Source organism: Brachyistius frenatus, unplaced genomic scaffold (assembly GCF_029030835.1).
Source record: "Brachyistius frenatus isolate BFR_SWC_R1_liver_20210118 unplaced genomic scaffold, ASM2903083v1 Contig_58, whole genome shotgun sequence".
NCBI classification, from domain to species: Eukaryota; Metazoa; Chordata; class Actinopteri; family Embiotocidae; genus Brachyistius; species Brachyistius frenatus.
Window position 1 is genome coordinate 2261926 of NW_027210657.1, and position 13258 is coordinate 2275183.

The 13258-nt window shown below is 42.1% G+C and overlaps 1 protein-coding gene across 1 annotated transcript; it reads left to right on the forward strand.

The window, feature by feature from the left end:
* The first annotated feature begins 8098 nt into the window (after positions 1-8098).
* Positions 8099-13126, forward strand: LOC138625061 (uncharacterized). Its single transcript, XM_069705738.1, has 7 exons — positions 8099-9370; positions 10153-10353; positions 10421-10616; positions 10720-10935; positions 11051-11193; positions 12173-12308; positions 12793-13126. Exons 1-7 carry the CDS (start codon positions 8115-8117, stop codon positions 12979-12981), a joined length of 2337 nt encoding a protein of 778 aa, XP_069561839.1. The 5' UTR covers positions 8099-8114; the 3' UTR covers positions 12982-13126.
* Positions 13127-13258: the final 132 nt, after the last annotated feature.

Sequence of the window (13258 nt, forward strand, 5' to 3'; positions counted from 1 at the left end):
TTCTTTTACATTTCCTCTAGTCTGTGTGTCAATGGAATTTAATGCATTGGTGTAAAACTAATTAAGTACTTTTAGCTGCAGAAAATTCACAATTTACAGACACAACTAAGGATTTTACAGCAGTGAAGAATAAGCACAAGCTTGTCAAATGTCTCTGTGGGCCAAAACAAAGAAGGTTCCCCAAATTGGGCTGCTGTGATCTATAACAACACATCATATTTTAGTTGTTCATATATTTTGTGCACAAGATAATCAACATAATCTTTAGGTGACATCAATTGCTTCCGTACCAACATGTATTTACGTGTGCATTAAATACTCTTCCTGTAACCTAATAGATAAATGTTTGACCACACGAGACAAACTCTTTTATGTATAATTCTCTGAGCCTGTACTTTAAACAAATCCGACCTCGGGGGGGGGTGAAGAAATTGTAGTACAAAGGTTGGAACTGGTTGTCTCAGTAATCGGCTACAGCTGGGCTCGGTGTTCTCGCTGCTGCTTCCTGCTGGGGAAAGATTAGGTCAGCTCCGTGTTGTTATTCTGCTTTCCTGGTAACAACACAATCCTCAGCCTCAGCGATGAACCCTGCTGGAATACTCGGATCAAACCGGAGGCACCTGATGTGCGTCAAGTGATAGAAGAAGAGGAGGAGGAGGAGGAGGAAGAGTGCCTAAAAGCCAAACGCAGGACAGATACGAGCTATTTTCTCTTCCGTCCGCACGTCTTCCCTCTCCAGCTCGTTTCAAAGCTTTCTCTTTCGCTCCACATTTCCATTCTCTCCTCCGCAGAAGCACGCGTTTGTTTTTGATTTCATTCAACACTCGCTTCAGCAACCAGGCGGGCGTCTCCGTCAGCCCCGTCACGAGACCAACGCCACCGTCTTCCCCCTCATTACACACCTCCTTCTGCCAATTGCAGACAGTTTTGTGTCGTTTTCCTCAGTCTGACACCTACATGTCTCACTTTCTCACGTTACCTCCTGCCGCTCTCCTAACTGCCGCTCATGCCTCACCCTATGAGGTCTTCCCCATGCCCCGGGCCCGTCAGGTGTTGTAAGGTTAAAAATAAAAATCCAGCCGTACCAAGCTAAGCAGCTCAACTCGCCACCCATCAGCTGATGGTAGCTTAACGCATCACCTCCTAATTCAAGGTCATGAATGCTATTCTCTTTCCTGGGAGACCAATTAAAACACACGATTTTTTTTTGGTTTTTTTTTGCACAGACCAGGCGCTGGAGTAAGCATTTACAGTGTTTCCTGTAATAGAAAGCACTGAAATAACGTGTTCAGATGTGATGACCTGCTTCCAGCAGTCTAACAGTGCACTTGAAGGAACTTGGGAGACAAAGTACGACCCCCCCCCCCCCGGTAGTTATCTGCTCCAACTTGAAGCTGCTCATTCTGGCTCCTCAGTGTCAAAATGTATGTCCATATTCAGACCAGAGTTGCACAGGATACTATAGTTAGAACACAAAGTGCTTTCATAAATAGACATCACCTCTCAGGGACTTGCAGTCTGAAACTCCTGTCAAAGTTGCAGAGTGTCCTGACCTTATACTTTTCACCTCATGAAACCTGGGAGCGACGAGCGTTTTGGCATCAAACTTACAAACCCTGCTTTCTTTAGAAAAAAAAAAAAAAAAAAAACGCTTCTCAAAGTGGGAGACATGTCGCTTCGGGGATAAAATATGGAGTGAATGATTATGATTTATGTAGGGAAAATAAATTAAAAAAAAAAAAAAAATTGAGAAGGCTATCTATCGTGCTGACTTGAATCATTTAATAAAATTCAGCTTGGCTACATTCAATAGTTGCTCTTCCAGTGATGTTATTGTGTGGTTGTGGTGGTGGTGGTGGTGGGGGTGGTGGTGGTGGGGGGGGGGGCATCAAACATTTTTGGCTTGTGAAGGGGGAATGACCTGCAGTCGGTGTGCATGACAGATACAAGTTTGAGAGCCGCTGCTTTAGAGATTCCTCAATGGAGATCAGAGGATCTGTACACAACCAGTGTAGACAAAAGGAACGATCACAGAAACCGGTCTTTAAGTTTACGTATTTGGCAGGCGAACGTTTCTTTAAAAGGCGTAATAAGATTTTCGGCTCAACTAGAATGTGAAGGAAAAAGCAGTTTTGACATTTTATGTATAAGACGATGTATTGTGTTGCAGAGATGTCCACCGAAGTTAGCGTGCAGCTGGCTCCAGCCCGTCCCATCTCGTAATACCAGCCCCCCCCCCACCCCCCGCCTCAAGAGGCGATAGTGAGTCACTACAGTGTCTGGTCTGCACTCGGTCCGACATCAGAGGGAGAAATGAAACTCCTGGTTGAATAGAAGCAAAACCAGTCCGCGTTGGTGTTGCTCTCCACCGCTGGCGACGGCTCTTGGCGAGTAAAGGAACAAAGTTTAACGCCGAACTCACAACATTTCTTCTAGCGAGTAGACAGCGGTTAATGCTGGCGTAGACGATGTAGCGATAACTCCTAAAGGTTATAAGGCAGTATTAATGTGTTTGCCAAGTTCGCCGTTCGTTGCTTGGTGGTTCAGAGCGACTCACTATCGCCTCGAAACATACAAAGTGGTATTACAAGATAGGGCTTAAATCTACACAATGCATCTTTAAGACAAACTGGGTACTACAAAGTTCACTGTGACTGCAGAAACATCATTTACAAGAGGAGGCTGGGTCGAATGCTCTTTGGTTGTGTTTTAAATGTGCAATATAAATACATTTTGACTTGACTCAATTAGGCTGAAGTACTTTGGAGCTGACGTGATAAACAACAGTGGCCAACAATAATTTGTACCCTCATTCAAAGAAAATCATAAAAGCTTTTCAATATTCACCATGTCTTCATAACACAATGTTCCCTCTGTCTGCGAAGTAGCAGCAGCTGTTCCTGGTGAATAACATTCATTATGCAGAGACATGCAATTTAGCTGAAGAGGTTCCATAATAAAACAGTTTTTCATTTGTGAGCATAATAAATGGAAGACACAAAATATGACATTTTGCTGTCTTGTGCAATCAAATGATTACATTTTGCTTAAGCTCTCAATCTTGTAGTAACAAGGTTGAGTTATTATAAATTAATCAGATTTTCCTCCCGACTGTGCAGCTCGCTCTGACAGAGTGTGTCGGACAGAAGGGCTTAGGCACCGGAAAAGCGACAGATTTAGACCGTGTCAATTGACCTCATTCATGATTGATTATACAATCTGAGGTCATGATTTCACAGAAGACGGAGCTTTTAGTAAGCTTAAGGCTTTTCTTTGCGTGTATTTTTTCCTGAAGAGACTGTGTGATTTCTCTTCATTAGAAGAGAGTAGCATTAAGTTACTGGTGTTAGTTATTGCAGGATAAAATCTTTAGTGTATTGGAAATATTGAATTCTTTACTTTATATGACATTGTCTGGAAGTCTGTCTGGCGCCTTTTGGCTGTGACTCAATCGTGTTTTTTTTTTTTTGGTGAAATATTAATTGAATTATTCCACCTGATTTACAACATTATCATCTTTGAGGGGTTCCAGGGTTTTCCACTAACAACACAGTTGGATAACATTTGAGATCACTTCACTGTACTCACATAGTTATGAGGAAATGGCTTCAGGTCTGACGGTGTTTGGCTGACCGACCTGAAGAAATAAAAAATGATCCGTCGTCATTTTCAACATTGTGTACAGTTTTTAAGCACTGCTGACAAGAAAACCTGCATACATTCCTCCCACAACAAGAGTTCTTTGTGTTTTCCAAAACAGAGCCGCTTCAGGTTTCAGTCCTTTCCGCTGCGGGATGTCCCTCATTGTACACAGACATGTCAGTGTACGACGAAGGCACACATCCAGATACCATGTACGGTCCTGTGTATTTTCTGGCAGAGGCGTAGTTTCATGTATTTTCCACAGATCTCCCAAGAGACACCACAGATATAATTAGACATGCAGTTTCACACAGTTCTGTTCACGCTGTTGTACTTTGCCTTTTCATTCCTATACCTTTGCAGTGCTCATAAATATCCTGGTTCAAGAGTACAGCTGAAGAGAGGGGAAGAGAATTTGTTCCTCATAAAAGAACATGTGTTTGTGTCTCTCTCTGTGTGCGTGTGCGACTAAACCTACCAGAGTACAGCATCAGCACTTATGTCGTACAGCACAATTCAGTGACTCGGTGTTCTTTTGCCGATTCTTCATAACAAATTTAAAAGCGCCAAGAACACAAATAACCAACCTGTGTGCCAAATGCAGATAATCAGTGGCTGTAGGCCGATCCGGACCCGTCACAATGTGGCCGAGATGAGACAGAGCGTGACGAGACGTCATTACAAGACGTCCCCGTGGTTTGTTAGTCAGATGATTTAATGTGATGTTTCACAGGTTATGAGAAAAACAAATGAGGGAGTGTCAGGAACTGTTTTACTAACACAGACATCTTAATAATTTCCATTTGATGCTACTTTATACTTCTACTAATAAATCTTTTGTGCTTTCTAATCCACTATAATCTAGTAACTAGCCAATTTTTTTCCCCCTTGAAACAATGTTCAGATGTCCAAAAGATTTTACTTGTTAAAACGATTTAACTTTTTCATACGAGAAATTACAAGATCCCATCTTTACTTTACTTCTTTTACTGCGCTGTTTTTCAAGACAAGACTTCAGTAAAAGAAAACTAAAAATCTGTTACTAAATCTACATTTGGTAAATGTTTTTGCATGGATTGGCATTGCGTGCGTTTGTTCCACCCGCAGCAGCTTTTAAAGAGCTTCTTTTGTTTTTAACAGAAACCAAAATGTTGTTTCTGTGGCCACCTTTTCTAACTTTTACATCAAAATTAGTTTCACTAACAAGGCATCAAAAGAGAAACACAGCTCAAGCGGTGGAAAAATGCTTGTCGAAGATAATTTGAGAGGCATTGTTCTGCTAATTAGTGCCTACATATTTATTACTTTAGACTCCTACATGAAGTAAAATCATCACCGTGGTGTGTTTCTCGCTCATTGTGTGGGTGACATGAACCGGCCACTTCAGACTAAAGCACACCCTGGAACAGTGGATACTCTGTAATGTTTCTTTGAGTAAATGAATAGACTCTTAGATTAGAAATTACACCGAAGGAGAGACGATGCCGTTTGATATTAATGGATTAACATATTTTAATCTTAAAAGTGGATCTGATTTATGCAAGAGAAGCTTCCAGAGCCCTCAAGGTGATTGTGTGATTCTTCCACCCCCAATGATGGTGGGCAGAGACTTAATGGTGACACGCCGGTGCTGCAGCACAAACAGGATGTTTACTGTGGAAAAAAAAGAGACTGCCACTGAGATGCTGTTAATGTTTGTTCGTTCATCCACTTGTTTAGTTTTATTTTTGTACAGAAGACATACGCAGCGTTGGCATCACATGATTCTGCAGTGATGTTTCGAATAGTTTTTAAACTTTTGCTTACAATGGATGACAGTTTTCAAAAAAATAAAACAAAAAGCTTTTGGAAGGTACAGGTAAGATACCAGGTGAATTTAAAATGAATGACAACAGCAGGATTGCTCTAAAATGATCATGGTTACTTTGGATACTACTTTTGTAATTTACATCATGATGAAACGCCTCTTTTTGTCCTCATTGCCAAATTATCTGCGTCTCACAGCCAGATAAGCTTGGAAAATCATCCGTGATAAAAAAAAAAAAAAAAAAGCGTCAGGCAGATACTTCTGTTTACAAATTGTGAGTGTCGGATCAAATCTGCAGAAGCCAAATACATGTTTTGTCTAAACAGAATGTTGGCAGAATAATTTGGCTGAAATGATCGATGCTGATGAAAGAAGCTCTGTGAAACAACAACACCACTACCATTGATGCCGAAGTACTTTTAAACCAGAAAATTGGAACTCGTGGGTTCACACCTGCAACTCTGGATCTGCAGTTCTACTCCAACCTGCACCACCTACTGCTAAGAAAAGTAGCAGTCGCAACAGTTTAGACCTTTGATCCCCAAACTGTGGTACGTGTAACATTGCTGGAACGTAAAAGTCATTTGAAATTGTCATTTAATTTCATTATATTACAGACAACAGTTATTATATAGAAAGAAAAATAAAATTAGGTTGATGTCATGTCAAGTGTGCCAGACAATAATGCTATTTTTAGCTTGACACAGTCAGAGGTTCAGACTCTTCAGTTGCTGATTTTAGCAGAATAAGGGACATTTTTAAGTGACTGCAATGAAACTGCAAGCAGCTGTTTTTCTACAGTTGGTGGTTTCTATGTGGCTTTTCCTGCTGATTTTGAGTGATTTTTCTGCGCGCTCCGATTACTGAATGTAATGTTTTATGTTAAAACAGGAGCCTCATGTTGTTATTTAGCCTTATTTAGTCTAAGGATAAATCAGTGAATATCAATGTATTAAAAAAAAAAACTTTGCTATGTGCAGGGAGAAATCCAGTTATTGGGAAATTTGGTTTAATACGTAGCGGTACGCAGTCTGAAAAGTTTGGGGACAGGCGAACAAAGTAACAGCTGAGTGCAATGAGTGCGGTTCCTTTATTGTTATTATTTATGTATGTAACTGTTTGGGGATTTACATGTTCAATTTTAAACCTGCAAATATATCCAACTGAAAGCAGGTCGAACACAGACGCGACTCTCGCCCTGGTCAGTTTGGAGAGGAGAGGATGTGGGGCCCTCCCTAAACATCTACAAGGTGCATAGCTTGATGGCTTATTAAAATCATTTTAAATTGAAGAATCTATGACTCTTTTCTTTTTATTATTTACTAACATTAATTCCTGCAGACTTTATAGTTTATCATTCATGCAAAGTGTGAAACTTTTTTAATGAATTGCCAGGATTTGTATGTGTAGATTTGGCTGTTGGCTATTTACAGTGCGGAAGACCAATTCATATTTATTACTGGATTAAAAATATTTTTGCTGTAAAGTGTGATAACTATAATTTTCTTTGCCTGCAGGAGGTGACATTATCTCCCTTAAATCCGCAGGTCTAAAGTGGTGTTGCTACGTCTTGTATTACCTTAGTCTGTCCTGTGGCTTGATGCACGTTGCCGCCCTTGAGCAAGGCCTTATCCAGCTTCATTTACGCGGCTCACTGGTCAACAGATGTGGCCGTGGTTGCATTGTGCAGCTTCCAGGTCAGTTTCTATTGGCTGCCAAGGAAGATAAAAACAAAGACAGGAACGTTAGATGTGTGGAAGAGGAAAACAGAAGCTGCTGAATTATAGGATTCATGACTTTTTTTTAAGTAGTAAATTATCTCTTTTGGTTGTGCCAAAGTAAAACACTATACTTACTATCCACTTTGAAATATTTATTTTTGTTTTGTTAGTTTTTTTTATGAAGGGGGAGTTTTTGTTGTTTGCCACACCAACACAAAGCTCCACCACACTTCTTTCTAATACTGCAAGACCCCACAAAGAAAGTTTAAATACAGGTATATCTATACATAAAACTCAATAATTTGTCTATTTTAGCATTTTGCTGGACTTTAAACTGATTTCATTTGAAACGAAGGATCTCTCCTCTGATGCTCTCACTGAGGTTCCTTCCACTTTTACTCTGGTCTAAGTTTTTTTGAGTGGAGGAGAGTTTTAAATTTATGATATTGCTTATTTAAATCAAATGTACTTGACTGTGCATTTAAAAGAAAAAAAAAAACAAGAAACAATGAAAGATTGACACTGTAAAGCTTTCCCTTAGCTTGTAAATGATTTGCTAGATATCAAACCCTGAATTCAATACACAAGAGGACAAAAACATGTCATGAGAGTTTCTCTGTGATTAAAGTGTTGTGTTTGTACGTTGCCAGGACACTGTTGTCTGGCTCCTGTTATTAACTTCAACACCAGATTCTCATGAGTGTTTCACCTGGGAGAGCATGGACACGCTCATACATACATGTTCAGTACACTCAGTTTGTCAGACACCCAATAGGATAAAAGAAGCACCTCGAGTGCACTCCGTTCTGGTTATCTTCTGCTTTTATCAAACAGAGATGAAGTTCAAGCTCTCAGCAGTGCTGTTTTTTTGTGACTCACTTTCAGAGTGGTTTGAGATCTGAGGTCTCTACCTTGGGATGGGTTTTTCTTTGACTGAGCATAAGATGAAGGCCAGGGCTTTGTCAGTGAAGGAGTGCACCTGGATGTCAGAGGAGTGCCACCTAGTGGACGAGGCGCATGAAGATATGCAGAAGGACAACCTCTGTTTACCAAATATCTTCAGGTTCAGGAAAGTGAAGCCGCTCACCAAGACTCAGACCAGCCCCACCTGCCAGGTTCACTATACGGCCAGAGAGCTACTGCTGGAGGTGTTGGACAGAGAGGCCGTCCGGGAGCTGATCAGGAGAGCTGCTGGTGTGAAGGTAGGAGCTACCCGACCGTCACACAGCCAGAGCAGAGAGCAGAGCACGGATCTCTCAGAGGAGGAGTATGCCGAGTCATTAACGTGGTTTTCCATAGTTCTGCAAAGCGGCCTGTCTGTAGGGGAGAACCGCAGCTTTAGCTCCGAGCTGATTCTAAAACTTGAAGGATGGCAGGGTTTCCTGAAGAGAAACAGCCTCCAGACCAACCTCCTGTCTCTGACCAGGCTGCAGGATGGAGACAAGATGGAAGCCCTCTCTGCTTTCTGTGGCCACGTGACCAGGCGCTACCAGGCCCTACACACACCTGGGCCCAACCTGGCTGTGAAGAAATACGCACTTTCCTACCAGCACAGTCCTTGCTCCCTCCATCTTGCCCTCCTCTGTGACATGAGCTCGGGCTTCATCTGTAACATGCATCTGTACTGTCCAGAGCAGCTCCAGAGGCAGAGTCGGAAACCTGTCGTGGAGCAGGTGGTCAAACACCTGCTGAGACCTTTCTGCAGCCACAGACACCTGGTTCAGCTGGACAGCTCGGCCTGGATGGACGGCAGACTTACAGACGTCTTCTCTGGATTAGGGGTCGATATTCATTTTGTTCCAACTGTTCCAAGGCCAGACATGAGCCCAACATCCTCTTCCTCTCCACCCGTCATGCCACATCAGCACCACCGAACACCTGAGGACTCGATGTCTCATCTCGTAGCCCACCTGCAGGGCTGGACCGGACCTGCTCTGTCTGCTCTGTCGGACCTTAAAGGATCAGTGGTGGACGTGTTTCTCCCGGGCCTCTGGGTGACGCTACACGTGATCTGCATCAACACGTTTGTGCTCCACACTCTGCAGAGCCAGGGCTCGGGCGGGCAGGTCCACCTGACAGAGTTCACCAGGACTCTGGTCTCTCAGCTGGCTGCAGACAGCAGCGTCACGGTGCCGCTTCTACCACGACCGAACAGCTGTTCATACCAAGAGACGAGTTTGACAAATCTTTCCAAGCAAAGGTTAGTTTTTCTTGTTTTATACAACACTTCAACTCAAGCTAATACGAGCTGTCACAATATTTGATGTATGAAAGTATACGGAAAAGAACCAAAAAGGTAAACCAAGGCAACGGTACACTGAAGACTTTCTTCTTTTTTTTTTAGCTCTATAAATGTTTGTAGCCTATCAGACCAACAGTGGAGGTCTCTGTTATATTAAATTAAATTCATCTAATTTCAGTGCAGCTTCAGCTGATTTCAATTTATCATCATGGTTCAAATTCATCTACAGCAAATGAAATGTGGAATTATATTTTCTCAGGAAAGTGTTCACTTGGGCCATTTAATTAGAAGACAGTTGCACAGGAAGTAAAGCAAGTGCTATCAATCTCCAGTATTCTGCCATCAGATATCAGACATCTGTGCTTGATAAATCACTATTCCTAAACGTCTGAGTCAGTCAGTCGTTTAAGTCTCTTCTAAAAATATACTTTAATTTGAGAGCATGTACTGATTCAATTTGAGCAGCCTGTTTTCATTTTGCCATTTTTAAAAAAAAATTTCTTGTTCTTGTACTTTAATTGTTATTTCTGTCTCTGGTGTACCTTATAATTCATGTTGGCATTTTATGAATTTTTTTATGAGTAAACTTTGTGCTAAACTGATTGTTTAAACTATTGAAAACATATTTAGGGGTTTTAATGCTGTGACCATATTCAATCATAATATGTGCAACACTGTACAGAAATGAGGATGGTTTTCACTTCTGTCTTTTCTGTCTCTTGCGGGACAAACACGAACAGCTGCGGACAGGTGATTGAAAAAGAGAAACACAGCTGCGGCTCTGCAGTGAGGTCGCAGACCAGATGCAACGGACCAGGAGTGTGTGGTTTGGACAATTCTGGCAACTCCTGCTACTTAAATGCTGTGTTACAGTGTCTGTGCTCCACCGTGCCTCTGGTGGAGCACCTCCTTAATCAGGACACGCAGAAAGAGCTGGCAAAGTAAGACCACCCACTGTCTCTTTTACCGACACGCGTGAATGTTGAGGATTAACCTCCATTCTTGCAGGTCTAAGTGCCGGGTCGCCGAGGTGTTTGTCCGTCTGCTGAAGGAGATGTGGCTGGGAAGTAACTCCAGCTGTGCCCCCGTGGAGGCCAGGTCCGTGCTCGGCTCCGTCCTCCCCCAGTTCGACAACTACTCGCAGCAGGACGCCCACGAACTGCTGCTCTTTCTCCTCAATACACTCCACGATGACCTGAAGAAGGTGCGGCCTCATCGACCCCGCCTACACCACCGCGTAGCCTTCACCCCCCCGCGGCAAACTGAACCTAGATAAAAGAATAACTACGTGTTTGTATGTTTCCAAGGTTGCAAAGCGCCAGATGCGCTCCTCAACACGACAAACGAGACGAGAGCAGAATAGAAAGTGTGCCTCCGAGTTCACCATTGTCTCACATCTGTTTGAGGGCCAGCTAAGCTACATGACCATCTGCATGCATTGCGATCACCAGGCACACAGCACACAAACCTTCACTGTGCTGTCACTGCCGATTCCTACAGACATCATCAAGTGCTCCATCCAGGTAGCTTTAAACAGCTGCAGGAAAACGTCTCCCAGACTGTACACATCTTAGATCTCAGTGTCCTTGACCTCGTTGTTCTGTGCTTCCTCACCTTCATTTTCTCTACGTTGTGCAGGATTGCCTGTCGCAGTTCTTCGAGCAAACTCTCCTGACCGGAGGAGAGCAGGTGCTGTGTTCAGTGTGTGGGCTGAAGAGAGAAACAACAGTCCTCACTTGTTTGGAAAAACCTCCCGAGATCCTCATGTTGCACCTGAAACGGTGGGTAGAAACACATCATCATCACCTGTTAAGGTAAAACTTTGCCGAAAAGCTGCATGTTTAATTGATGAATCTTTAGTTGTTATGAATGAATACGGGACATTTACAATTTCATACTACAAGCATCATCGACAGAGGAATCTTACCTAAATCCACTTAGTGCAGTAGCTGGTCTGGAGCTTTCAGTCTTATCACATGATCTTCTGACAGATGAACGTTTGCCAAGGTACCACAGAAATTTACATTTGTAAATGTACATCTTTGAAAAAGTTTTAAGGACTTTCAATTTACTTTGGCTTGAAAGTTTATAACAGAATTCACCCTTAAACTTCAGAGCACGAGTTCACAATACTTTCTCGTGTTCATCATTTAATGTATGACTTGCAGTGAAGTCTTAGGATCAATAACATGTCACCAAATTTGCTTCGATCAGTGTCAGCTCAATCAAGACCATTAAAAGAATCGTCTCTTTCAGCACAGAGATTTTGGTCTGTTCTCATAAATGATTAATATCCATTTTCTTCTAATTCATCTTGGGGATTTGATGGTGATGCATGCATTCACCAATGAAATTACAAGCTTTTGTGCTCCTACCATCGTGATGAGTATCATGATAATACTGGAGATACTGCAGGTTAAATCCCTCTCGTTAATGAGAGAGAATGAGCTGATATGGAAGCTGTTAAAAAGCTAACTTGATGACATTTGAATTCACAGATGCCTTGACTGTTACTTCAAGTGACGGCCCTTTAAATGTCAAGCACAAGAAATGACCTGTGCCTTGAGCACGTTTTAACACAAGAGTAACAGAAGGTCACTATGGAGAGTCGTGCTTAATTTATACTCTTACGCGAGTTATGTATTCTATTATGTAACGCTACTTCGTCCAAATACTCTGGAGATACAGCAGAGCTGACGCTGTGGGTGCCGTTACCTGTAAATCTTATAAAATCAGTATGAACCTTTATCTCCTCTGCAGGTTTGGTTGTAAAGGAAAGAACCAGGTGAAACTGAGGACTAACGTCATTTTCTCCATGAAGCTCGATCTCACCCCGTTTGTATCCAGCTCAGTACAGTCCGCCTCATATTCTTCATACCACCTGTATGCTGTTGTGGTGAGTGAAGACACAGACATGTATTACAACTTGGTAAATTAATTGTTGGTTGTTGAAGGTGTAATTAGAAGTTTTCTAATTTTTTTTTGTGCACTGTTGGAAAATCCCTTGGGAGACAATTACACATAAAAACTGACCGAAATCTCACTGATTTTTCATCAATGGTTTTGTTGTTCATCTTCAAGAGTTAACATTTGTTTTTTGTTTTTTTGGGGGGAGATAGAGGGGTTGTTTTCTATGCAGTACATTATTCTACGTTTTTTCCATGTATTCTCTCGGAGTAAGGAAATGTTTTGCGGAGGCTGAATCCTAGTCGAAGCTTTCCAATTGATGTGCTTTAAAATTAGATTGCGACAATGGTCTTAATTCGATTTTTTTTTTTTTTTTTTTATATATATATAATAGTTGCACAAACGGCCAAAATAAGAAGGAATTCAACCAAGGAATAATGAAAATAATGCAAAGCATCCGTTTCCTTCTTTAGAACCACACGGGTCACCTGAACATGGGTCACTACACGGCTCTGTGCCACAACGCCCCGGCCCGGGCCTGGCACTGTTTTGACGACTCGACTGTCAGAGAGGTCCGGGACAGCCTTGTGCAATCTCCCAACGCCTACATGCTGCTCTACAGCTGCAAGCCTTTCCAAAAACCAAAGATCCAAGGACTCTGAACTCTCATCTGAGATCAACTGCAAATCCTCAAATAATGCAGATTTGAACTTTGTCACCGAGTCTGCTCCTCATCAGTTGACTTGCATTCAGGCAACATCTCTGGTGCTCGTGTTCCTGTCGGCTTCTCCATACCTATTCAAAATAAATTGGCAGATCTAGTACCGACTTGTGTCCTAGTAATATATCCATGTTTGTGTGCAGTTTTTGTCCACAGTATTGTCTTCCAACTTCAGGAATGAGGGGACAAGAAGATAAAGGATGATAGATCGGTCCATC

Coding starts and splice junctions, on each gene's coding strand:
- LOC138625061 (XM_069705738.1), top strand. CDS start 8,115: ATGAAGGCCAGGGCTTTGTCAGTGAAGGAGTGCACCTGGATGTCAGAG. Junction 9,371..10,152: donor ACAAATCTTTCCAAGCAAAG/GTTAGTTTTTCT, acceptor AAACACGAACAG/CTGCGGACAGGTGATTGAAA. Junction 10,936..11,050: donor TCATCAAGTGCTCCATCCAG/GTAGCTTTAAAC, acceptor TACGTTGTGCAG/GATTGCCTGTCGCAGTTCTT.